This window comes from Papaver somniferum, chromosome 7 (genome assembly GCF_003573695.1).
Source record: "Papaver somniferum cultivar HN1 chromosome 7, ASM357369v1, whole genome shotgun sequence".
In the NCBI taxonomy this organism is placed as follows: domain Eukaryota; kingdom Viridiplantae; phylum Streptophyta; class Magnoliopsida; order Ranunculales; family Papaveraceae; genus Papaver; species Papaver somniferum.
In genome coordinates this window covers 97,241,851-97,269,730 of record NC_039364.1, presented here as the reverse complement: position 1 = coordinate 97,269,730, position 27,880 = coordinate 97,241,851, and the positions used below count along the sequence as shown (strand labels likewise).

The 27,880-nt window shown below is 37.5% G+C and overlaps 2 protein-coding genes across 2 annotated transcripts; one reads left to right on the top strand and one right to left on the bottom strand.

Moving 5' to 3' along the window:
* Positions 1-1,390: 1,390 nt before the first annotated feature.
* LOC113297922 (potassium transporter 6-like) lies at positions 1,391-6,289 on the bottom strand. The gene is made up of 8 exons (XM_026546529.1): positions 6,248-6,289; positions 5,642-6,143; positions 5,502-5,555; positions 4,433-4,693; positions 4,293-4,345; positions 3,379-3,502; positions 3,018-3,272; positions 1,391-2,716 (listed from the first exon to the last, which is right to left on the bottom strand). The coding sequence occupies exons 1-8, from the start codon at positions 6,287-6,289 to the stop codon at positions 1,653-1,655; spliced, it is 2,355 nt and encodes a 784-aa protein (XP_026402314.1). The 3' UTR covers positions 1,391-1,652.
* An 8,782-nt stretch (positions 6,290-15,071) lies between these two features.
* Positions 15,072-15,974, top strand: LOC113294964. The gene has a single exon (XM_026543331.1). The coding sequence runs from the start codon at positions 15,072-15,074 to the stop codon at positions 15,972-15,974; it is 903 nt and encodes a 300-aa protein (XP_026399116.1).
* The last annotated feature ends 11,906 nt before the right edge of the window (positions 15,975-27,880 follow it).

Sequence of the window (27,880 nt, the reverse complement as noted above, 5' to 3'; positions counted from 1 at the left end):
AGATCATAAACACATCCATATCCACAATCTATACAAAATCATCAAATTAAAATCAATATAGTCACACAATGCACTTAAATTGTTTACATAATGTAACTAACACATGTTAATTCATTATCTCATGGCAATTTCACAATGTTCATCATCTAAAACCCTAAATAACACAATATTCATCATCTAAAACCCTAAATTACATGTCAAATTCGTCATTGTGAATCAAAATTGTTATCATTCATCATACAATCGAGTATCATGCATACAATCAACAATAATATCATCTAAATTCCTAACATTTCATCAAACTATAAAATAAACTCAAATTATAATTCAACTAACCTCTCTTTGGATTCTCAATCAAATTGAGAAATTTAAGTTTGATTCGATTCCTTATGCAGCATAGAACAAACCCTTTGAAGCAATTTGATTTATTTGAGTTGTGCTATGAGAATCAAGAAAGGGGGTTTTAGGTTGTTTTTCTTCTTTTTTACAGAGAAGATGAACTGTGAGAGGAGGAAGAAGAAGGGGTCGATGGTGTTACCGGATATATGAACGAAAAGATTAGCAATTAACAATTGTGTTTGGTGCTAATAAGATTAGCGTTTGGCGCTATTAAGATTGGCGTTTTGACCGTTCACTAAAGTCTAGCGCTATTATTAACAGCGTTTCCCTGACGTTATTATTATTCGCGTTTTACGCTATTCTTATTTGCGTTTTCTGTGTTCCACCATTAGACTTGCGCTTCCATCAACAGTTCCAAGTGCTGAGGTGGCATAGAAGATGGAAGGATTCCACCATAAGACTTGCTCATACAATCTCTATCAAAACGTTTCAGCCCCATCTCTATCAAAACGTTTCAGCCCCCTTGCACTGACGAGTTCAAACTTCAAACATTTGTGTCTTGAAAGCGAACCCACTTCTCACTCCAAGTAACCACAAGAACCTCTTAACGATGAGCAAGCGTGTGATGATGGTTCAGCTCTGGACTTCAACTGTTCTGGTCTCCAAACATTTTTTTTTTCTTTTATACGAATGCAGTCTCCAAACGTAAGTCTCTCTTTCGACTTTAAAGTCAATAGTATCGCCATCTACAACGAAAAGCCAACCTTTAAACCCCTTAGAGGGACATCTGCTTTGACTAGTAGTAGTCAAAGTAGACGTGCATGTATTGATAAAAAAAAAAAGAGTAGACGTGCATGGCATTCGTTCATTTCATCATGCTGCTAATTAGTGCAGAACTTCGTACTGCCTTCTTTGCTCTGTCATGTACTGACGAAAATGAAGTTCTTCGTCCATATGCTAGTATGCTACCAACTCAGAAACGTCATCAGACCAACTCAAAAGATAAAGACTTCACCCTCTAGACAGTTATTACAATATTAGCGCACAGATATGCCATGCGAGACAAAACCATGATATTCTCCGAATTTAGTATATACAGAATATTAAGAGTTCAGCAGATGTGAAACAAATCAAACTGGAGACACAAATTGGAGGTGAAGAGAGCCGCTGCACATGTATTACCATGTAAAACAAGATAAAAAAAAACTGGACCTATTTGGAATCTGTGATTACTTCTTCTATCTATGATTTACAAACAACATATATATAACATGATTCTATAACTTAGAAAAACATGAAGGAACAGAAACAAGTTAAACATAACAAATCATGCCAACCTCGAGGGTAGAAGCATGAGGGATGTTAAGTGCATAAGTAGGTCCTCTACTGTTCCTTCTCAAGAAATCATACCCAACATTAATTACCAGCCTCTTCATAAGACCAGAACCTCGTTTCGCTTTTACATGTGAGTGCCCTAGTATAAATGCCATCCCGGCTTCTCTGGCTTCCATAAGCTCATTCAACTCTTCCCGTGCACTCACATCCATATGGGGACTCTCTGGCAGTAAAAACCTTACTCTCTTTCTTGGTACAACTACTGGAGACTGTATTTCTCTCAATTCTCTAGGGCTTGGCGTTGAAGCTCTAGTTGGTTCACCGTTATCCTCACAGGATTGGATTCCTTCTGTATGCGTTGAAGATGTGCCAACAACTGTCATTCTCTCGCCTTGCTTATCCGGCTCTTCTAATCCACCTAGTATGTCTTGTCTGCCTGATCGAATAAACTCAGCAATACTACAAACAAGATCTTTTTCAAATTCCAAATCATCCTTGTGGATGTCACGGTACCCATATCTTACAATGCACCTATAGATTCTGTACTCTTTGGGGCCAATTCGACCCACCAGAAATCTTTCTTCAGGCCGCACAAATGGAACAGGAACTGATTTGATGCACAGGAAGACTAGTACCTGGTGGAAGGCTGGAAGGTTGGTGACAAAGTGAGAGAAAATTGCGGGTATCCCTGAGACAAGTTCTGTGTGCACGAGGCCGATTCCCTTCACACGAACAATTCCTAAACTGGGTCCCAGTCCGAGGAGCCAGTTAATGGATACCTTGTTTTGGAGATCAAATTCATATTTCTTAAGAGTACCATAGTGCCACACATACATGATAACCAGGAAGACAAATGCAATGGCTATTGGAACCCAAGCCCCTTCGAGGAACTTGACCAGGGAAGCTGCGAAGAATAGTGCCTCAATGGTGCCAAAAAAGAATATGAAGCAAATGGCAAGGAGGACACTCTGGTGCCAGCAGAGCACTATAACTAGAGACATCAGACATGTAGTAACTAGCATGACCGTTATAACTGCCAACCCTGTGTCAAAAAACAGATGAGCAGATTCATCAATATTCAATAGTCAAGAATGAGAAAGTCAAATCACAAACTTAGTTATCATGTTCTTCTCCCAATCATGAAGTTCCGATTCATACTTCTGACACGGATGAGAAACAAGTAGAGGAGCTAGTTGACTGTGCTCTCTTTGGTCGTACAGAAAGAGGAAGACACACAAGCTCATATGCAGCAGAACAGTTTATCCTAACTTGACAATTACACTAGTAAGCGGAATATAGACACATTAGACCTAGTAGATAAGATGAGTCTTGCTCATATATACCTGAAGCATTTCCCAAGCGTCTGGTGTCCCTGAAACCAATCGTAACGGCCAAGCACAGCACCATCAGGATCCAGTTGATCTCTGGGATATAGATTTGACCATGTACCTTGGATGATGTATGGATTATTTTGACCCTCGGGAAGCATGCCAGGGCATTGCACTGTTTAATGATCGAAAATGTTCCTGTTATGATTGCCTGGCTTCCAACAACAGCTGCTAGTATGGCAATTACCATAACAGGCCATCTAATTTTCTCTGACATGTTTCAATCAGTAATACAATCTTGAATTAGCACATACGTAAAGCTCATCAGAATTGAAGCTCACAGGAAAATTAAGGGAAAAACAAAAACATGGTATACCTGGTACAGATACATAGAAGCCAATTGGAAAGTCACTTCCCATATCGTGGTGTTTTGATAGAAATGCAGCTTGTCCCATGTATGCAAGAATCAAGGATGGATAAACAAAAGAGGTAAAAGCAATCTGTAGTAGTGCATCAGAGGTATGTTAATGGTCTGAATTGTACCAAACATAATACATGAATTCACGGCCATACATGTGTGCAGAATAGAAAGAAATTATAGCTACAACCATTAATTCTGTAAATATTGCGAATTAGAAACAAAGGAGTAGCCCTGCTTGTAGCATTATGATGATTGATACAGAAGGTTATATACATGTTTGCAAATAATAACAAATAATTCAAGACTTTTAATTGTTTCACAATTGCATAACAATCATATGACAACCTGAAAAGTTAAGTTAATCGACTGTCAAATTAACTTTGAGGGATGAGTATCAGAATATTTCTGATTTAGGTATTTCTCTTTTCCTTTCCATCCTGATTAATGCTGTAATGAGACATGCTACCATGGTGATTTTGGAAGTTATGGTCGACACCCATTTGTTTGCTCATCTAGGTCAATTCTAGTGTTGTGTATCCTTTAGTTTATTCACATTACATGCCCAATACATATACAGAAAAAGACGAGAACGGCAATAAGTCTGGCAAGATAAAAAAACTTCAAAGGGTTTTTGGCCTAAAGTTTTAACACTAATACGACGTACTAGATATGAAACGCATTTCTATTCAGCTCACAGACACCTTAAGTAACATTGTGATATAGTGCAGATATGTTGCCATGTTTCCATGTATCATTTGTATCACACGAGAGATAAAAAAAAAAGGAGTCAATTTAGAGGTTCACTGGAGAGAAAACCAAACAAAATAGAAGTCAAAGAGGAAATCCAATAACTAGAGAATATTCAATACCTTAATTGATAACTGCGAAAAGTGCCCAAGATCAGCAAACATGGCTTCTGATCCTGCAAGAAGAAAAACAAGAATCACTTGAGCAATGAAATCGGATAAATGAAATGAAACTGCATTTAATTAAGGAAGCAATCACTCACCTGTAATGCACAACAGTATTCCGCCCAATGACATCCAACCTCTCCTTTGCGTCTTCTTCAGGAATATATACATATAATGTGGAGATAATGCTTTGTAGACTTCACAATTCCAGTGAAAAATGTTATATATCCCAATACCACTGATGCACAAAAGCCATATTACAACTATTGGTGCAAAAATGAATCCAACTCTGTGGGTACCATAGTGTTGGAGAGCAAACAAACACACGAGTACAAAACAAGCAGCGGGGACCTCTACATCTGCAAAATGGATAAACCTTTAGAGGGCAAAGAATTAAGAAGACCAGTGTACATACTATTTAAGCGTATGTTTCCCTTTATTAAATACATACAAATAGAATGCAGTTGGCAACCATGAGACCTTATGTTTTACTGAATAAAAATCAAGCCTAGAAAAAAGGAGTCCTCGTTCATTAACTGAAACATCAATGAGAAAAAAGGAAAAGGCAACTAAACAACAGTAACCATAATGGCCTCTTAATGCTCAAACAAGCACCAAGGCTGCCAGTAGCTAATCCTCAATGTTCAGTACCCACACTTCTACCTTTTCTACTAATCCCTAGTAGCCATACAAACTCCATCCTTGGGTAACTTGACTTACATTGTAGGACAACCTATGAGAAAACGATCAAAAACACATCTACACTAATATAACTTTAGATAGAAGGAAGGTTATGTTCTTATACACTAATTATATGACTTTGTAATAACGATATATTTGCAACATGACAAAACAAAATTGGATGTATTAATAAAGAGTAAGCTACTGAATCTTATGCACTATGAACTATGAAATATCATGTAAATTTCTTCAAGTACATAATTAATCAACATGATCTCACATGTTTTAGGATTCTACAAATACCAGAACATCACTTTCATGCAGTGCCTTTCTTAATTGATAGCTTCCCAAATCACATGTTTATGTCAACATGGTCACCATCACTAAAGAATAAAGACTACTCTTCAAGATTTCACAGTAAAAAGTATTGTTAATCAAAATCATACAGTTAACATAGTAAAAAGTAAAAATGTACAAAGATCTTACATTTATGATGCTCTTTTGACATTGAAAGCTCAAGACCTGATACCGCTGAGAAAACTGAACAAAATAAAAATTATGTTAAACAAAGTAACCCATAAATCTTGAATTTGATTGTAAAAAATGAAAAACAACTAAAAATTTACCTGAAATTGCAGGGGTAAGGATTCCATCACCAATGACCATACAAGTCCCAATTAAGGCAAGAACAAGTAACACTCTTTGTAAAACTTTATACTTCTCCAATGTTGTTTTTAACCTATTCCTAAATTTAGTACCACCAGATTGATCAGTACTCCCACCATCTTTCTTATTATTATAAGTTGATAAATCTTCATCAGCTATTTGTGAATTAGGCAAAAAACTAACCCTAGCATGGCGACACAGTTTTGAATACAAAGCAAAAGTACCACCCTCACCATTATCATCTGCTTTAAGCACTATAAACACATATTTAATCAAAGGTACTAAAGTAAGTGTCCAGAAAACAAATGATAAAACCCCAAAGATTTCTTCATTAGTTGCTGAATGTGTTATATCTTCAGCAAACGTACTCTTGTATACATATAAAGGTGATGTACTCAAATCCCCATATACAACACCTAAACTTTGATATGCTAATGTCAATACTGTCCTCCATGATTCTTTCTGCAACAACAAGAGGAAGAAAAAAACACCCTTTACATTATCAGTACATATGTAATAGACAAAACCCACTTCTCAATTCTCATAGTAACGGATAAAAATCTCACCTTTATTTGATTTCGATAAAGTCCACCACCTTCTGGATCCATGTTTTCAATTTTAGTACGAATCACCGAAAACCCATCAGAAGTTGAATAATTTGAAGATTCATAAAAGCCCCAAGATTGTAATTATTGATATAAACGAAGAAATTAATTATCCTTATCGGAGATTAAAGAACAGTTATGTGACAAAGTACTAGTTGAAGGAGAGACAAGTAAAACTTCAAGAAAACAATAAGAGTCTGGAATGCGGAGAGTGGGTAGAGAAGAAGAATAAAATAGTTTCTGATAAGATTTCAGAGTGAGAAAGTTTTGAAGAAGATGGATAGTGATTTGATTTTTTCTGTGGGTTTTCTTTCTTTCTTTCTTCTGTCAAAAAAGTGATTTTTTTGAGTTATTTGAAGTGATCTGGAAACTGAAACTTGGAGTAAGATACAAAAACGGCAAACAGTGTATTACTGAAGAAAATTGTTCTTTTTCTATTTCTACCTTTTCAAACTGAGTGGGACTCAGTGATTCGTTTGAGATAAACCGGTATTATTGCGAGAATGATTTTCAGGTCCGTCTCAACTCAAAGTTGATTAAGACATTGATTAGTACAAAGTACTTGAGAGATTATCAGAAGAGTATATATCAAGTACAAACCACACGTGAAGCATGAGATAAGGGGAAGAGTAACTGAAGCCGGTTGGATGAAGATATTACTGTACAATTGTGAGAGAGTTTCTTCCTGGTTAGTACAGCGTAATAAGAAGCAAAAATATTTTGCTTCCCAAAAAGTTGAATCATTTGGTTTCCAAAAGTATTTCCGAAATTTTACACCAAATTAACTTCTCGTTTTTTCGATTTTTAAAAGTCAAAAAATGAACCGTTTTTTTTGGGACCATGATTTTTTTTGTGGGGACCATGATTTTATTTTGGGTAAGACATTAGAATTAAATCTAGGTCACCCCTTATCTAGATATTTATATTAATACCTAAATTACCCTCCTGATTAATTTTGGATAATGATTAGTTAGTGTTAATAATAGTTAGTGTAATGATTAGTAAAATGATTAAGTTAAAGATAATTAGTGAGATTAAAAAATCAGATGGTTTTTTTTAAAAGAAGTAGAATTATTGAGAGAGTAAAGTTAGAGAAGATGAAGAAGGAAAACATGAAAACGATGGATTTTACCAACCACAATCGGAGGAAGAGTATTTGGGTACCCAGGTATGTTTCAAACTTAGATAATGTTGGTTGAATTGCTCCAAATTTTTAAAAAACTGTAAAGTTTTAGAGTAGATTTGGGCTTGTTCGGTTACCTTATATGAAGAACAGGTTACCGAACTCATCTGAAAGTGTAGTTCGGTTACTTTTTCCAAACACGCAGGTTACCGAACTCGCTCTTTAATGGAGGTTTTTAGTCGTTCGGTTAACAGACATGTTACCAAACTTTGTTTATAGGATTTACAGAGTAATGTTCGGTTGGTTCGCAAACTCTAACCCAATAACATATCTAACCGAACTCCACATGTATGCAATTAGTGAAGAGTTCGGTTTGTTAAGATTTTTTGCGAACAAACCGAACATAGTGGGACAAGTTCGGTTAAATTGAAACTCAACATAGTAGGCAAAATAGCACAGTTCGGTTACATTGGATTTTTTTTTCTTTTTGTAATATAGGTAGAGTTCGGTTACTAGATAGTTTTAGAAATTTTTGCGAACCAACCGAACAGGGTAGGTAAAGTTCGGTTAAATCATAACTCAACATAGTGGGAAAAATAAAACAGTTCGGTTACATTTTTTGTTTTTGTATTATGGGTAGAGTTCGGTTACTAACTAGTTTTAGAATTTTTTTGGGACCAACCGAACACAGTATATTGGTTTTCAATGATGAGTTCGGTTAAAACTATTTTTTTGCGAACCAACCGAACTCAGAGTTCGGTTACGAAAAATTAAATTCGTGATAACCGAAGTGTTCTTCGTGTTCTTCGTGTTCTTGGTTTCAGAATGTTCGGTTACAAAACTAGTTTTTTTTTAAACTGTTCCTAACCGAACATGCCACTTTAACTTCCATTTAAACCATATTTTGATGATTTCTACTCAATTTTTCCAATCAAAGAACGAATTAAAAAGATTGATGGGTTTTTCAATCGAACGAGGAACGTCAAGTAAAGAGAGAAGAAGAAGAGAATAAATTTTTTTTTCAAAACTAAAAAATTTCGATTCCCCTCCTGTTTTTCTTTTTGATTTTGATATTGGTTAATAAATTCATTTAGATTAGATGTATATGATTAGATTTATATAATTATTAAGTTAGTTTTAATTTAAATTAAAATAAAGGATAAATGTGTATTTACCTAAAATGTTATTAAAGTGGCTAGCCTACCAAAATGGCTAGGCCACATCGTAGGATGGTTACATTTTTCTACTTCTTCCCGCGGTGGGGGGAGTTCATACATGTTAAAGTGGTTGTTCTAAATATTTTGTTTGTATTGTCATTATTATTATGCTTAACCACTTGGTTTTTTTGATGGTGAGTTACTGAGTTTGTTTTCATTCATATAGCATCATGCAAATTCTGGTTGATACTGTGCCAATTTGGAGTAACACAGTGCTTATAATACTTTAAATTTGTGATGTCATGGACACATAGTCTAAAAGAGATGTGAGATGTGCTTGTTTTGTATACCACCAGCTAATAAGGTAGTTTATAAATGAATGATGATAAGTACTGGTCAATAATGTTGGTAATTGAGTAATAGAATTAAAACACCAGTCAATTCCCAGGGTTAAGTGGCTATTATTGTTGACTATACCTTGACAGATAATTAACTCCTTGCAAATTAGGTAGATTATTTAGAATGAAAAACAAAGGCTTCATGTTTTTCAATATGCCAATTTATTTGGCTATGTATCATGTGAACGTCAATGCCTTCTTTTATTTCTGCTTGAAAAGGCTTCTCTGATAACCAATAACTTATTAAACAATACAGCCCCTGGGATTTTGTAATGCACGGAGAGAACTACTCCTTCGATGCATCTGGACAACTCAAATTTTATATATAATTTGAGGCCGTATACTGACCTCACATTGAAAGTTAGACCAAAAACTTGAATTTTAGAGCTCGTGGTTCCCGACCAATAGGAATTGAGAGTTTTGAGATTTTTTCATGTTTGTTAGCTGTACACAAAATGGGATCTTTTTTTTTTGTATCAGTGCACAAAATGGGATAGTTTGTCGATATCCAGGAAATTCCAGATATGAAACCTACTCGCAAAACTAAACCCTAATTCTATTTTCTTCGTTTTTCTATTCTCATCTCTTTTCTATTTTGAAACAGTGAGGAACCAAGATCGAGATCATCTAACAAGTAAACAAAAACGAGGTATAGCAACAGCTGTGACGTCGAAATTAAAACCCTAATCTCCGGTTCTGTTGCCGATCTCCCTCTGCCTATTCTCCTTCGTTTTTACAGCATAAAAAAACGTCTGATGCCTCTCTTTTTTCTCCCTATTCTTCTTTTTCTTCTTTGGGATTTTACAACAACATCCAGACCTGTTTTGTATTCTTTTTAACTTTCTTCATTGTTTTCTTTCCAGGAACATCCGTGGAGAACAAAGGAGCTTCATGATGCTTAGTATAATTGTTTGATTTGACTGATTTTACGGGGATTAAGTGGAATAGTTAGATGAAGAAAGAAGGAATCTATGAGAATACAGATTGAAAAGGTGTGTATTTTGCAGAGTCCCTTAAGGTTTTGATTTCAGTATTTCTCCTAAACTTACTGTCTTGCTGCGGCTGGTGCCTTTTCTTTGTGTGTTTAAATGTTTCAGAGACAGATTAGGAAACTATTATATTTCCGTTAGTTCTTGGATCACGAGTTCAAAATTTATGTCAAGCACCATTTTGGTTTTATATAGCTTATAATTTTAGGATGAGACAAGAGGAAATGTGGTGACTTGGAGTGATCTTTACTAACTTTTTTGATTGGAATAGAGATTGAGTATTGAGAAGCAATTAAAGATCACTCCACGCTAACAATACTCAATTTATTTTCATTAGATATTGTTCATGTCATAAGTCTTTTTCGGTACAAAAACAAATGCAACTGAGAAAACAAGAAAGTGTTAGAAAAAACAAGGGGAACTGATGAGAGGGTAATGTTTTTTACAAAGGGGTAAAGTCTAGCATGGCATGTGTAACAATGCGTTCCGAATTGTCCATATTTTCCTTTATTATTCAAATTAACATCACATACGGGCTCCATAGATTGCAGGTTACTATCGAATCTTTATGACACTAATTCTTAAGACCTTCATTGAAGATCAATGAATACACACTAATTTTTCTTAAGAACTTCATTGAAGATCAGAGAATACGAAAATTCCAATTTTTCTGTGCTGCCAAAAACTGCATTTGTCTACGAGGTTGAAGTATTGCTTATAATTAAGTTGACTCTTAAAGCATTTGTTTGGCGCTCCATTTCACAGATATGAAATGAAGTTCATCCTGCCCCATGGAGCATTGATAATGATCCAAGGTTCTCTTTACGAGGACTTCGATGTTGATGTTCTTATGATCCATCTTCATGTAAGTACTATTTTAAGATATACCATCTCGACATTATTATTCGGTATGAATGTTCTTATTACGTGAATTGCTGCAGAAGCATCCGGAAATTATTTTCCTCTACCTACAATATATAAATCTATTGATGTTATGGAGTACACCAAACACCGTGGAGTTACAATGGCTGATGCACATTCTAAGTATGCTCTAATGTTCTCTACTTTCAGAGGGTATACAATGGCTGATACCGTAGAAATCGGGGAGTTAGTGGGTTATATTCTGTTGCCAATTCATTCTGGAGATAGAATCTTCTTGATCATATTAGTTTATTGTACATGCAAGGCCTGTTATGATCATATTAGGTATGTTTATCTTGATTATTTTTTGGACATATTGGTTTTTGTGGTCTAATCATGTCTTGATCAAATGAGCGAGGAGCGCTTTCCAGTTATATTTAGTCTTTTGATTAACTTCATGATAATCGGTGGTATTATTTGAATATCGTTGTTATGTCTGTAGTTTGTTGGTCTCATTAACTTTGTCACTGTTGCTAGCTCTAGCGTATCAATATTCGTGGATTTCTAGAGCTACCAACCACGCGAAACTCTGGTTTTAATAACAGGTATATAAAGACATTTGAGATAGAGTTTTTTAATGAAAGATAAACTTCATTGGGAAGGTATCTATTGAAAGTTGTTTTGTTGATATTACTGCTTTAACGTAGTTAGTTGTTTTGTTGGTATTACTTCATTGTTTTTTTGGTTTTTTGCATGAAAGAACTTGACATAGTTAGTTTCCTTTTCCATGGTTCGTGTGATGTCTCTATGAGCCATAACTGCGTGTATTTCCATGGATGTATTGTTGTTGCCTGATTCGGAGACAGTACTGAACAGTCTGAGCCGTTGCAGTTTTCCACAAGTGGAAATATTTGCAAAGGTGCCACATTTGATACTAAATGATCCCTATGGTAACATGGTGAATATATTTGAATGGTTGCATTAGAATAACATAGGAAAAATAAATGCATAACTATCCAAGAAAATAAGAGAAGATAATGTAGTCGAGATCGATAAAAATAAAGCTAATCGGGCATGAGTAAGATGTGTTTAATTGTTGTTTGTGGATGTAACTAATTGTGCTTGCAAAGAACGATGTGCAACTGTGGTGGTGAAAATTAATCAATTTTCTGTTTTTTCTTTATGTTTGATTAAACACGGGGACTAACCATCTTTGCAATTCATAATATATCTTGGTTGGGGTACCTGAAGAGATGAGCCTTTGAAGCATAAAACACGATTGATCAGTAAGATTGCAGTATTATTATTTTGAAGCACCTGAATTATCAAATGACATAGGAGTAATTTGTTGGTTTTCAGGGATGTAAATTTTGTTGCCAATCATGAAATCCCGCAAGGCCGTGCATGCCATGACAAGATACAGTGAAAACCAAGTGAAGTGAATAGTGGTCATTCCCTGCATCTAATGGTAAGCATAACTCCTACTGTAATGTTTTCCACCTTCTCTTGAAGTTAGTTCTATTTTGTCTATGACCACTAATTGAAGTAGCTAGGCATAATTTCCTATGATCATATACTCATGTTTCCACTTTCCCGACTTTCACCCGAAAATTGTGTGTAGGTGGAAGTTTTGGTGCATTGACTTCTTTGCCTGTTGTGCACAAGAGAGTAATGATTAGCGACTGGCTAAAACTTCAATGTGCAGGATACAATGTGATAACAATGCTCGACTATTACAATAAGATTTCAATCAAGTGGGATACTAAAATTGACAAGTTTGTTAATTTAGATTTTTATTGCGTACTTCCCCGTTTGTTCAGAGCTTGCAACTCACACTAATAACGATGAAAGCTAATTTTTCCTGTGTAGAAGACTGTGGGTATGGTTTTTGATCTTATTAATGAAAGGGAACAAAAGAATCTTCTACTAGGACGGGAGCTAATTTTGGCTTATGTGTACATATGTGTACGTGTACATTGGCTAAAAAGGCCAGATATGTAAAAACTTATATTTGGGTGATCACTGTTCTGTTTAATAAGGTTGTTTTTTGAGCCGTGTCTTTTAACTTTGCCTAGATTTTCATCTCATGGATAAATTGCTCTGGTATGTGGATTTAGTTTAGTTATTTGCATTTTTTGAATAGCTGCATCAGTGGGCGACATAAAGAATTGAGGAGTGCGTCGGTAACCAGATAGATGATTATATGTGCAAGGTCTTTTCATAGGACACCATCCTAAATGTTTGATACGCTTTCCGTCGCTGAATATTAATTTCTTACATCGAGGAAAAAATGGGCTTCATTAATATACAAAAAAAATATGGAAAATGGGTCATTTGTCCAAATATTTTTAAAACATGGTTCAAATGGACGAGTAAAAATTTGTATGGGTGAAATGGACATCAAAAAAATAGCGAGGATGAAACTGGATTCATCCTGACTTAAACTTAAAAAATAGCAAGGATGAAACTGGATGCATCCTGATGTAAATTAAAAATAAGAAAAAGTATTTGAAAATGGGTAGGATGAAACTGTTTACATCCTGGCTATTTTTAAATTTTTGTCTATTTAAACAGTATCAAAATCAAAATGTCCCTTTTCACCCAGAACTATTGATTTTGGTCTTTTTAACCAATTTTGTGAAAAAAATAAGAAGCTTATGATACGACACATAGAGTCAAATAGACGAAAAAGACTAAAGTTAACTCATTTTGACACTTTCTTTTCCCGTTAAAAAGAAAAACAAACTCATTTTGACATGAAAACCTTATTTATTAGTATTGTTGATAATCGCTTGAACTTCGGATAATCGCTTATACTTGAGACAACTGCATAATAAAAAAAGAATCCAAAAAACTTGGGACAACCAATCAGATCCCGTGCAGCGCACGGGCCCTACACTAGTATCAATAAAGTTAAATGGTAGATCCAGTGATAAATACTCTCCGATTAGAGAGTTAAGGCAAGGGGATCCTTTATCCCCTTACCTCTTTATCATTGCAATGGAGTTCCTTTCAAGAAGTTTAATTATGGCAGAACATAATCACCTAATTAAAGGCATAAAGGTGACAAAAGAGGCATCATGTGTGAATCACTTGTTGTTTGCAGACGACTGCTTACTCTTTTTTCAAGCTGATCAGAAAAGTATTTCTTCTATCCTTGATATCCTCAACAACTTTGGAGCTCTATCAAGTCAGATGGTAAATTTTTCAAAATCAGGAGCTTTTACTACAGGTGATTTATCTTATCAACCAAAAAAAAAAGGAAATTATCGAGAAGCTAGGAGTTAAACGGTTATGCACATCCGATAAATATTTAGGCTTGCCCATTTTACTAGGCAAAGCTAAAACTTCTTCCTTCAAGGTTATCAATGATGCATTCCAGAATAGACTCAGTGGTTCAGTGGATGGAACTCAAAGCTCCTGAATCAGCCGGCTAGAACCTCTATGGTCAAGTCAGTGTTGAATTCAATTCCAGTACACTATATGAGTAATTTTAAACTGCCAAAGCACACTTTGAAGCAGATGGATTCAATTCAACGAAAATTCTGGTGGGGTCATAAACTAATAAAGGGATTAACTTCATAGGTGGGAACTCTCTAAGCTACTCAAAAGCTGAAGGAGGGTTAGCCTTTAGAAACCTGGAGCAATTCAACATGGCTTTAATAACTAAATTAGTTTGGAGACTTTGTACAGAGTCAGACCAGCTATGGGTTAAAATTTTGAAGCCAAAGTACTCTCCCTATTGTGACTTTATCCATTTACAAGAAGAACATTCTAACTCTTCTTGGATATGGAAAGGAATAAAACAGGGTTTAGAGATAGTTAAGAAATATCATAAATGGGATGTTAGATGTGGCACTGAGACTTTGGTTTGGTATGATAAATGGATTAAGGGTCTTAATCATCCACCCATTCCAAATACTAACTATGTTGAGCCTGCTAGAATTGTTTATGTTTGTGATCTTATGCTCCAAAATCCAAGAAGCTGGAATGTCCCCCTAGTCAGAGCTTTATTTGATGAAGACACGACTAACCTTGTTCTACAAATGCATCTAGTAAGTTCAACATGGGGAGGACACTTTAATCTGGGAACCTAATAGAAAAGGTGCTTGACAGTTAAATCCACTTACAATGTTTTAACCCCTCAGCGTAGACAGTCTCAACTAATCCCTAAGAAATTTTGGAAACAATTATGGAAATATGCCTCACATAGTTAAGCATTTTATCTGGAAATGCCTCAGAAATATTGTCTCAACTATGGTCAAGCTGTGCTTTTACAAGTCAGATATAACTCCTACCTGTCCTCTTTGTGATCAAGAACCAGAAACTCTTGACCATCTCATTTTGGATTGTGCCTCTTCCAGAGCAATCTGGTTTGCCATGAATATAAATGTTGCAAATATTCAGTCATCCAGCAATGCAGTAACATCTTGGATTATCAGTTGGTTTTCGGATCCATCCATTACCAATCAGGATTACTGGAATACTTGGATAATCATGGTTATGATAACTACTTGGGAGATCTGGAAAAATAGATGTAACAAAGTTTTTAGAAACAAATCTCCGAACATAACGAAATCTGTTAAGAGCATAAATTACCAAATCCAGCATTGCTTTCAAATCATGATCCATCGGCAACAACAGTCTACTCTCAACAAGTCTTTGCAATTTACTTCAACATGGGAACCACCTTTTATCGGTCAACTAAAGATTAATATTGATGTTTCTTATGATGATGTTGATAAAGAGTTTGGATTTGGTCTAATAATCAGAGATTATACAGGTACATGTAGAGGAGTCCGAGGCAGACACTGCAATGGAGGACTAAATGCAGAGCACTCGGAACGTTTTGGAGTTTTGGAAGCTATCAAATGGGTGAAAGACTTAAATCTATCCAATCTTGTATTCGAATCAGACTGTATAAATGTAGTTAACTCTCTAAAAGGTGCTACCCTGGATGTACAGTGGGAGAATCAGGGGTTTGTAATAGAAATAAGGCACCTCCTTAATAGTTTTAGTAATGGCTCTGTTAACTATGTTAAAAGAACAGCAAACAATGTAGCTCAAAAGCCGGCCAACAAAGCTAGAACTTCTAGAGCTACTTTTCAGCATTTTGAAATCATCCCAGCAGACATTGTTGATCTTCTAAGGGATGCTTGATGTAACTGTTGTCTTCTTAGTTTAATATATTTTTTCTTTTGCGTAAAAAAACTTATTAAACAAGAAATCAATATGGGTACAACTTGGAGAGCATTACATTTGGATACAAAATTTACTAGTACGACACCTGAGTATTATTGATCTAGCGGTTATTTTATAATATGCAAATTTTTCATAACATAGTAAACATAGTTGATCTACGTGTCTTATAGTTTGGGATATTTTATTCTTTTAGTATAATCAAGAATTTAACCAAAGCTTGGGATCATCATCAATAATTTGGGCTATAATCCAGCATAGTCTTTTCCGCATGTTGATCACAGAAAGAACAATTGGTGGAGACGTTAGGAAAAATTGAAAAAATATTTGTTTTCATCAGTAAGGTCTCATAAGCACTTCTAGATAACCAATTAAATTCTCGAAATGACTAAATTTCTAAAGAATTTTAAAAGCCCCTCCTAATTGAGAAGATTAAACGGAGTGAAGATTTATATGTTGATTTCACCAAGAATTCACCATTTCTCTTTAAGGTCCACTTTATTCTACCTTTCTAGCGAAATATGAATCTAACCAAAGATCCTTCTAGTGGTATTCTGATAGAAGAAATTGTTTAAAGGAACGAGGTTCCAACATCTTATACTCTAACCAATTAACTCATCGGCCATAGAAGAAACTGAATCCACATAACTCTAAGACTATGTTTGATAACACAGAAAGGAAACAATTTTATGGAATCAGTGTCCTGAGACAAGCAAGAAAATATTTTCCATGGAATTAGGTTTAAAACATATTTTAGACCATTTTTTTTTAACAATTCCATGAAAATAGATTTTTGATCAAACGACGTATACGCGATATTTTAAGAAAAAATGATTAATTTCATGGAATTAACTTCTACCAAGCACAACCTAAAAAGGTCAGGGGATGATGACTTAACTCTGGAATCCACTTGTTATCCAATTTTGGCCCGTGCCAATTTTGCATATGCAGTATAGCTTGGTTAAGGTAAAAGCACCAGCGTTGCAAGTGACTGTTTTTTTTTTTTTTTCTGTTTGGCAAGTACAATAGTCGACTGCTCAAATAATTGCCGGAACTTTAGGCTTTTAGATATTTTCTTCCTTCCCTTGCTTTCGTCTCTGAAATAGAGTGGGTCCCCTAAAGACATGTCCCCTCGTTCGTGGATCTTGCTACATGCAAAGGATGGGACCCATATAATCCGTCTAGTTTAAGGTGCTTTCCGATCCGAATGATATTGGAAAGTCATCACGGTACTGAGTCGACTCGGATAGTACCTATCGACAACGCCTGAGAAGAAGTCCTTTTCTCCAAATACAATCCAAAGGAAAAAGAAGCCTCTGGAAACCCACAAAAGCCACCATTGCTGACTCATAAAAAAAGTGAGACTGATTTTTAAACACCATCAATACCACAATCCTAATTATACTAGTAGAATATTTTCATTAATGGTGAAATTAATGTAGAAATCATAATTACCAGTATATGTTATCAGGAGAAAAATTACCGATGATCACTGTTGTGTAAGTTACTTGCAGTAGTTGTAATTGCTTGGTTTAACTTTGAAACTGAAACTCAAATGTGAACAACAGAAGAAAAATCCAACAAGCTAATCATGTTGTTTGCAGATGACGTATGCGGTACTAGTCTTTGCTTGATAAAGTGTCCAACCTAACTAAATTTTGCTTTCTTCTGTATAGAATTTGTCATGATTTACTGCCGCGACTAGTAAAAAGAAGAAGAGGTGAAATTAATCTTCCGTTACTCTGTTTTTTCTCTCTATTTTAGAAATTTGATTAATTTTTTCACAAAATTGGTTAAAAAGATCGAAAGCAACAATTTTTGGATGGAAAACGCATGTAAAATTTGGTATTGTTTAAATGGACATGAATGTAAAAATAGACAGGATGTAAGCAGTTTCATCCTACCCATTTTGAAACACTTTTTCTTATTTTTAATTTACATCAGGATGCATCCAGTTTCATCCTCGCTCTTTTTTAAGTTTAAGCCAGGATGAATCTAGTTTCATTTTTGCTATTTTTTTTTGTCCATTTCACCCATACTAATTTTTACTCTTCCATTTGAACCATGTTTTAAAAATATTTGGACAAATTGCCCATTTTCCGTAATTTTTTCTCCTTTGTTTTCACTTTTATGAATTTTTGATCGACATTCGTGATTTTGATTCAACAAACTTGCTGAAATTCGGTTGAGTTTAATTCCTTTTACTAACTGATAATACAAATTCTGCCTTTTTTTCAAGATTTTTGTTGAAACTTTTTAGTTTCCGCGAAAAAAAAATGTCAACCAAAAGAAATACGAAATCCTGAAAATCAGCTAAAAATATTTTTAGCGGGCCAACACTGTGATACGTGCAGGCAACAGTATATGCCATCAGGGCGGGCCCTGAGATTTTGCTGCCCCGAAGGCGACAACAAAATTGTTGCCCCATTTCACAGCTCTTAAAGAATGACCAAGTTCACCATATTTTTCTTTTTAACAAAAGAGGTTATATTAATCAAGAAGGATAACTACAGCCAAAGAACAAAGCTTCTCATACCATATGCAACACAAACTCCTAGTTGAATAAATTCAAATTTACACTTGGCTTTAAATTTCTCCATTTTAGACATCCAAAGTACAAAACCATCCATCCTCACAGTTTTGTGTCTAACACCAAATGGGTGACCATCCCTTTTCTTCCACAAATACCAGACAATAGCATCATGCATCTCCTCCCAATTTCCTTACACCTTCATTTAAGCTCAGTAAAATTCCAAGCTTCAAAAACTTCTTACAGAATTTCAAGCGTAATCCAGGTATCGTAAAAGCAAAAAGAACAAGGGAAAATGAAGAGATAATTACCCCAAGGTCACTATTAACTTGTTTACCATATTAGCAGTTAAAATTTGAATCAATTCAAAGTGCAAAAAACAAATGGGGAAATGAAAACACGATTACCTCACTAGCATGATCATACTCGGATGCTGCGAAGAACCCAAGCGTGATCATGGAATCCCTTTTCGTAAATGCTTATGCTGCATCCAAGTGAAATATATTACATGTTTTAGCATTGAAACAAATTGTAAATATGAAAGAAGTAAATTTAGACAAGTGAAAAATGTGAGTTAACCAAATTTATAGGGCACTTAATACAACTTGACTGCTAATTAGACTTGCTGATGCTATGAGTAATATCCTATAGTGCCAGTTCTGCAAACTTCAATAACAAACACAACAAATTGGCTCATTTGCAACCATGGAATCAAATAGCTGATCAAATATTTGTCTAGTAAAACAAGGGACATCCGAAAATCATAAGAACAGTTGAGGTCATAACAAAGATAAGAAAGAAGGAGATAAATTTTCTCGACAGTACGAGAGAAAAAGATTGGTCTCTCTCAAATATATAAGAGACTTTTTATATATTTAGCACTAAACCTGTGAATACCCTTAATTTGGTATCACAACCAAATGAAAGAAACGATATATCAACAGATAGAATGAGATATAAACATAAAATCATTGCAAAATTGTGAGCAGTAAAGTAAAATAGAACACAATAATATACGTGGTTCGACAGAATGTCTACATCCACGGGTAAAAGAGAGTTAAGGTTTTCATTAATCCTTGCTCAGTTCCAACGGGACTTCATTACAAAAGAGGGAAGTGCAGAGAGTTTTTAGGTCGAGAGAGAAGAGAAGAAGTCGCCCCCCCTTTCAGACCTAATCGTCAGGCTTTTAAGGGGAAAATATCTTCCGCCAAATGACATGTTTATCCTTAGCTTAATAATGAAGCAGGCTTGCAAATGATTCGGTGTGTGCTGTTGTACAATTATATCCAGCTGCGGCTTCTGATTGTCCTCCACGTGTCAATACAGATTATAGTGTATACAATTTGCCCCTTTTCTTGAGGGTTGTTGGTGAACAATCCTTGAGAAAAATCACTTCCACCTTGTTTGTCATTGCATCGGTTGTTGTTTCCTTTAGATGCCCCCTTGTCGAAAGGTTTTTGCGCTCTTCGTGGAAGAACTTCGGTAAAGAATATATTACGACAAAGTATTAATACTTGCCCCTATTCTTTACCGGAATTCAGAAACATCTCTTGCTTATCCTTGCTCCCCATTGAGGATTTCATGCCCCATTCTGAGTTATTTATCCTTCATCGTTCAATGCTTGTTTTCCTATTGGCAACGTGGAATCCATCTGTACGAATGGTCTTCGTTGGAGCACTTGGAAATTTTACGTTTCTTGGCTTGTTCTTTGTTGGCATCGAGTTGATAACACTCCATAACGTTAGCTTAGCTGTAGCAGCATTCAACAACCGTAATACAGGCAGTGGCATCGTCTCTTCCGTATAGCAATGTCGGCGGTATGTATACCATAGTGAAAACACGTCAGCAGTAACGCCGCGTTCAGACCAACAGCTCGCACGTCCACCTTTCCATGAGAATTTTTACAACGAGGACCTCAGCGGATACAAGGCAATGGTGATGCTTCGTTCATGAAGAAGCACGAATAATGGATATAGGTAATCGAAGTGACAATGATTAATAAAAGTATGATAGGAATAAAGAATTCCGCCGTAGGTACTCTTCGGCAAGAAGCATGAAGTCTAGAAAGTAATATTTATCGATTCTTGTGGTATACAAGTATGAAGCTTGACCACTAATGAGCATAAAATATGCTCAATAAGGAATATGAAGTATAAGAGAGAGATACCACTCTCTTCCGTTAACAAGAAGTAATAAGAAGTAACTCCTGGTGGAGCAGCAACGGTAGCGTGTACAGCAGCAGCATGAGTTATTCGCAACCGGTCCTCGGTTCGACCGTCTTCGGTATCAAAGTAGGCGAAAGTTCTTGGCCGACCTGAGTGATCTTCGTTACCCAACTCGAAAGTACTTCATAGCATCAGTTGCGCAGCAGCAAGGCACATCGTCAGTAATACGTGTAACAACAACAAGTGTCATATTCGTTCTTCGGACCATCTTCGCGATATCAATCTTGTATATAGCTTTGGGTAGGCAGCATAGTCACCATGAGCTTTTCCGCAACACTCCAGCGTTGCTTTATGAACCGCAAGAGGTTCTTTGCTCCCCCAGCTTTACTGCCTATGTCGTCGTCATATGACTTGGTGTCGTTGTCTTCGCTTTGTACCATTGTTGGTTTTTTGTTGTGATGACATTGTCTCGCCGTAGATACGTAGCGGCATCATTAGTCGTGTGGTAGCATGTATGCCTCAGCATCAACGAATCTTCGTGGATTTATTGGAGGTTGCCCCAGTCGTTGAAGTGGAATTAATTCTTCCTTTTATGTGTATCTTAATTAATATAAGAGTCATCAATGTATGAACTAACTGACATTTTTAAATACACAACACAATGTTTTCATATATAAGTAAATCCATTAGCATAGAGGCAAGGTGAGTATTTGATGAGTGTTTGAACCTGTCACCCCGTTGGCTAATTTCGGGCCAGGAAATTACCGAACGGTGGGGGTTTGAAAATCTCCCGGAGACGTGGTGTAAAACTGAATGTATTGCAAACACCCGTTCCGCTGAGCTGCCAAAGGCATGTCATGTTGGGTATCTCTTTCTTATGGAAATCTTCCCCCTGGTCATAGACTCATAGACGCTTACGGGGAGTCCAGAGAGATTGCGTGCAAGCGCTTTCCCCAGTATGATGGTTTGAGACCGGTGGTGCTTGCCCCGGTTCTCCATTGTGTGCATTAATATCCCAAAATAATGCAATTTGTGAGAGTGCGTCATTCAGAATGTAAGAAATGAATTGTCTTTGCAAAATATATGAAGTGTTATCATAGAAATGTATGCATATTTTAAAAATGTATCAAATGTATCAAATGCATATAAAAATGCAAGGAGTATAAGTGTTTGCAAACTCTTTAGTTAGGTGTGATGTATGTGTGCCCCCTTTTGGTTTTGGAAGCTGATGCCGAAGCTTGTGAAAGAAAAAGTAATTGCTCTGCTGCTGCCAATGGTTGCAAAGCTTATGTATTAGTGATACCTATGCTGATTGCACCAGCAATCAGCATAGGTAGCTCCGGCATCGGTCATGTGACATCTCTTCCGTTGGTGCGTACCAGCAGTTGTCCGTAGATTCTTGGTTTTGTTTACATCCAGCTCTATCGGTTTGCTTGCCTTCATCCTTACGCGCCCACAATCTACTTATGTTCGTCTTCATGCTCATGTGGTTCTTTGCTTGAGCTAAGGATCATATGTGGACCTTGTCGGGTTACTTGAATTCATTGACTTGTTGTGTAGTTTTACTGGCACAAATGTAAGTGCCCGATATTTCATGTATTATAATCAATAAGGTAAATTCATGGTATCAGTAATAACATCAGTGAATAAATGTCAACTTCTTTATGCAGTAGTAAACTTATTAAGAAATTTGTATGGCTGCTCGTGCCCCAGCCTTGCGTAGATTTATGAATTCATTGTCTCTGAGCATGAGTGTTTGGGACCATAGTGTCACGAAGGGATTACCTTGTGCTATGTTTGGGACCTGTCACCCCGTTAGCCAATCCCGGGCCAGGGGACTACTGAACGGTGGGGGTCGAAAATCTCCCGGAGACGTGGTGTAAAACTGAATGTTTTGCAAACACCCGTTCCGCTGAGCTGCCAAAGGCATGTCATGTTGGGCATCTCTTTCTTATGGAAGCCTTCCCCCTGGTCGTACACTCATAGACGCTTATGGGGGAGTCCGGAGAGATTGCGTGTGAACGCTTTACCCAGTATGAAGATATGAGACCGGTGGTGCTTGCCCCGGTTCTCCATTATATGCATTAGTATCCAAAAACGTATCCAATTTATGGAAATGTATGCATTATTCCGAATTGAAATGTATCAAATGCATATAACAATGTATGCTAATATAAACAAGATGCAAGGAGTCTGAATATTTGCAAACTCTTTAGTTGTGTGTATGCCCCCTTTTGGTTTCGGAAGGTGGTTCTTGAAGCTTGCGAAAGAAAAAGTATCTGCTCTAACGTAGGATGCTTAGGCTGTCGAATTTGAGCTGCCCCTTGAACTGTGCTTTTGAAATGATTGCCCCGACGAAGAATTATTAACTTCTCCGTTGCTGTCACTTTTTCTCTATTGCAGTTGCCAAAAATCATGATTTGCTGGAGATCTGTAACAACCAGCACATGCTTCTGTGTGTATTGCCGTCGGGCATCTTTGAGTGAAAAAAGTTTCGAGGTTACAGTAGAAGGCTTGTTTACTTGGTATCCACGTGAGATATTTAATCTCATTGTATCACCCGCTCGTTTTAGGATCGGTCCAGGACAAGAAATTATTTTATTTCTTGTGCTTCAAGATACTTGTTAGTAATACCAACATTATGAAATTATTTAATTTCAATTAGCAACTTGAAAACCGCCAAAAAGACCTCGAGATTGAATTTTGTTTATTGATTGGGTTAAAATTATTAAACCCCAAGGACACTTTAGGAGCTTTTAGGGAATCGAATTGTCATCATCATGTATCATCGGAATTTCACCGAAGCTATATTTTCGGAGTGGGGCCGACACCATATTGGCCAAGCTTTTTATGCTTCTCAGTAGTTAACTAGTGCGGTGTCTGGAGCAATAATCGTCTTCTTCAGCAAGCATCATGTCTGCGCTACTTCTCATTTATTGTACAGACGCCTTCGTCTTTGAATCGTCCTTGCAAAGCTTTGCACTCTCCATTGGATTATGCATCGTTGATGTCTTTGGAGCATCCCCACCGGATTTTGGATCATCGTCGTGAATGAGAGAGAGATATCTTCCTCTTTCTGTGGTAAGGGATATCTTCATTCACGAAGATCATATCTTTTTTAAGGGATATCTTCATTCATGAAGATATGAAGTTCAGGGAGATTGCTCCGTAAACATTGACCGTCCTGCTCGACCATCATATTCTGGATCATAGTTATGAACAGCAGACCTTCGTTGGAGCCTTTGTCAACAGAGCCTTCGTTGTTGGAGCCTTCGTCAACAGAGCCTTCGTTGTTGGAGCCTTCGTCAACAGAGCCTTCGTTGTTGGAGCCCTCGTCAACAGGGCCTTCGTTGTTGGAGCAAAGCCTTTGTTGTTGGGACTTTCGTCAACAGAGCCTTCGTTGGAGTCCTCGTCAACAGGGCCTTCGTTGCTGGAGCAAAGCCTTTGTTGTTTCGACCTTCCTCACCTGAGTCTTTGATGAATAGCAGAAGCTTCGTTGTTGGAGCCTTCGTCAACAGAGAGCCTTCGTGGAGCCTTCGTCAACAGAGCCTTCGTTGTTGGAGCCTTCGTCAACAGAGCCTTCGTTGTTGGAGCCTTCGTCAACAGAGCCTTCGTTGTTGGAGCCCTCGTCAACAGGGCCTTCGTTGTTGGAGCAAAGCCTTTGTTGTTGGGACTTTCGTCAACAGAGCCTTCGTTGTTGGAGTCCTCGTCAACAGGGCCTTCGTTGCTGGAGCAAAGCCTTTGTTGTTTCGACCTTCCTCACCCGAGTCTTTGATGAATAGCAGAAGCTTCGTTGTTGGAGCCTTCGTCAACAGAGCCTTCGTTGTTGGAGCCTTCGTCAACAGAGCCTTCGTTGTTGGAGCCTTCGTCAACAGAGCCTTCGTTGTTGGAGCTCTCGTCAACAGGGCCTTCGTTGTTGGAGCAAAGCCTTTGTTGTTGGGACTTTCGTCAACAGAGCCTTCGTTGTTGGAGTCCTCGTCAACAGGGCCTTCGTTGCTGGAGCAAAGCCTTTGTTGTTTGGACCTTCCTCACCCGAGTCTTCGATGAATAGCAGAAGCTTCGTTGTTGGAGATCAGCATTGTTATTAGGAATTTTGTGACAGCCTTGGGAGATCATCATCACTGGGATTTGTATCGTCGTACCAAGACTTTGGGTCATCATCTTTGGGCCTTAGATCATCGCCCTTGGATTTATACTGTTGCGGCCCTCGGGTTTGCACTATCGTTGTATTTCTGATGATGCCAAAATTGATACTTGGGAGTCTTCGTATAACATCATTGCTTGAACTCTAGTTTAAATTATAGGACCGAAGATATATTATCGATTAGGCATCCTCTTTGGGTTACTGGTATCATCGTTGTCAGAATTTGGATCGTCGTCACCAAGAAATACACGACGTAAAAAAACAAAAATGGTCACTAAAGAGCAGAAGTATAAGAAAAAATTCCGAAGTATTCTTCGAATAAGAAGTATCGGTTCTCGAGTGAATCAATTCATAAGAAGTATGAAGGTTCGTTGAAGAATTATACTTGCTAAAAAGTATGCAGTACAATAAGAAGTATGAACTATATACCCAATTTGAAGTATGTACGTAATCATAACCAATTAGAAATATGAAACAATGAAAAATGCGGCTCTCCACTGCTGATAAGAGGCACTGCCTATCATCGTGTTGGTCCTTGGATCGTTGTCCTTAAATATCGTTGTTGATTGTTGTAGCAAGATTTGGGCTCATTGTCTTCGGAGAGCATCGTCATGGACTATGGCTTGTCATCTTCGCTCGTCGAACTGCGAGATTCTTCGTACGCCGGGTTAATATTGGATCATCGAATTATGAGATGCTTCGCACGTCGGGTTAATCTTGGATCATCAGTATCGAGCATCATATCATCGGTGTTAGGGAGTGGAACCAACTTCGTTGCTCCTTTGGTGTGTTGCTAGTGCTGTTCTACACTCGAGCTGGGCTCTCCTCTTCATGGCAGCAACATTGCGTTAATTTTCACGACGTAAATTTAATCTCTACGTCGGCAGCAACTTGGTGGATATGTAGCAGTTTTATACTTCAGGTTACTTGCATTGACATCGGATATTGAATCATCATTGGACTTGCACTTGGGTGAACTTTGTACTTCATCGTGGACTTTGAATTATCGTCCTCTGGGGGAATTTTGGCACTGTCATCATCAGGGGTGAACCATCTTTATCAGGTTTATGCTTCGGACTTTGGGCTTTGCTCTGGCAGAATTTATAGCATCACCGAACGAACTACACTTCCAGGTACTATCAGCATCGTTGCTTGAGCTTCATCCTCGTGATTGGCACCATCGTCGTGTTCCACTTCTCACCATTGTTCGTCGTCGGCCTTGCACCGTCATCCCATGGATTTGCATCGTCATCGTAAGACTTGAGCCTGGTTACGTTGGACTTGAGATGCTCTTCGTTATTGGAGTGTTGCTTAGAACTGTGAACGTTAAAAAGTGCGGAGATGGCTTCGAGTCCTTGGTCAGTTGGATCATAATCAGGCTTTGTATCATCGTTGGAGTCCATATTCTCACACTTGGCTGCTGCCTCTACTCAATAGGAGGTCTTCGGAGGGAGACCCTTCGTCATAAAAAGCCTAATTCTTCGTAGGGAGACCCGGAGGGAGACCCTTCGTCATAATAACCTTCGTCTTCGGAGGGAGACCCTTCGTCATAAAAAGCCATCGTCTTAGGAGGGAGACCCTTCGTCATAAAAAGCCTTCGTCTTCGGAGGGAGACCCTTCGTCATAAAAAGCCTTCGTCTTTGGAGGGAGACCCTTCGTCATGGACCTTGAATCATCGTTGCGAGACTTTGGCTCATCTTCGGAATTGGGTCATCTCAGCAAGACTTGGTCTCGTCGTTGACACCCTTTGGATTGTCTTCATCAAAGATCAGCGTTGTGGAATTTGGATCGTCCTTTGTTTTGCTTTTAGTGCAACCTCCAACTCGAACTGCTGTTATCCTCTTTAAATGGAGTCCGCATTCGTCGGTTGGTCTCCTCACATCGCAGCAACAACAGCGTGGTCAATTGCTCCTATTAGCCTCTACTTGACATGTTCATCGTTGTTGACTTTGCATCTTCGGGATACTTTGATCACCAGCATCGGAATTTGTACCATCGGGATCCTCTTCTTTGCATCGGGACGCCATCTGCTTCGTGTTAGCTTGGTTTAAGAGCCTTCGTTGGCGGGCTTGGAATGGTCATCACGGGACCTTGCATCATCGTCGTGCATACAATCATCTCCATACGGACCAGAGCTTTCATCGGGTTTGCACGCCAGTTTAGTGTCATCGTCTTTGGACTTTGGACGTCGGATTTTGGATTGAAACCTTATCTTCTTAGATCCTTCGTTGCGATGCTGGCACTGTTACTTGAGCTGCTGCATTCTTGAAGGTCAGTTGGTCCGTAATTTGAACTGAGCCTTATGGTCTTAATCCTGAGTTGAGCCATTTACTGGTGAGCTTTTAATTGATGGACGATCCATTCACGTGTGTATCATCACATTAGGGGACTGGAGCGATCATCGTTGCTTCTTTGCTTTGCCTCTTCGGTGGTTATGAAGCAGCGGTTTCTTAGTGACTTTGAGCCAGCGACGTTGATTGGGTCAGGACTGCATCGTCATAATTAGTCCTTCATCGTTCACTTGGGTGAACTTTGTACTTCATCGTCATTGGCATGAGGACGTGATCAGTGGGTTAAAAGAAACAAGTCCATATCTTAGATAGAAATATCATCTAAACATAATAGTTCATAGAACCATTTTCTCAAACAGTTATAAGGCAAGCAACATTCAAACATTATAAGTAGCTTAAAATGTAATAGCTGACAGAGAACTTGATGGATTTTTGCGAACTTAGATACCAATCGCGACACATAGATAGTCAAATATATGCGTATTTTAAAGAAATCAAAAAAACATTCCATTTAACCGAACTACAGATCCGCATAAATGGTTGAGAAAAGTTTTGAATTAAAAGAAGCATCAGTTGAAAACTTAGGAAATCAACATAAAAAAGGGGAGAAAATCCTCTCCTGATCTTAACAAAGATGGGAAAGGGAAACCCAAGGTCAGAGAACGTTTTTAATTGAAAAAGTTTTAGAAGGTAATGAAAAACTGCATCTAAGTAAACATCAGCTAAAAACTGTTTAG

Coding starts and splice junctions, on each gene's coding strand:
- LOC113297922 (XM_026546529.1), bottom strand. CDS start 6,289: ATGGATCCAGAAGGTGGTGGACTTTATCGAAATCAAATAAAG. Junction 6,144..6,247: donor TTTATCGAAATCAAATAAAG/GTGAGATTTTTA, acceptor TTGTTGTTGCAG/AAAGAATCATGGAGGACAGT. Junction 3,273..3,378: donor CTTCTATGTATCTGTACCAG/GTATACCATGTT, acceptor GAAACATGTCAG/AGAAAATTAGATGGCCTGTT.
- LOC113294964 (XM_026543331.1), top strand. CDS start 15,072: ATGGTCAAGCTGTGCTTTTACAAGTCAGATATAACTCCTACCTGTCCT.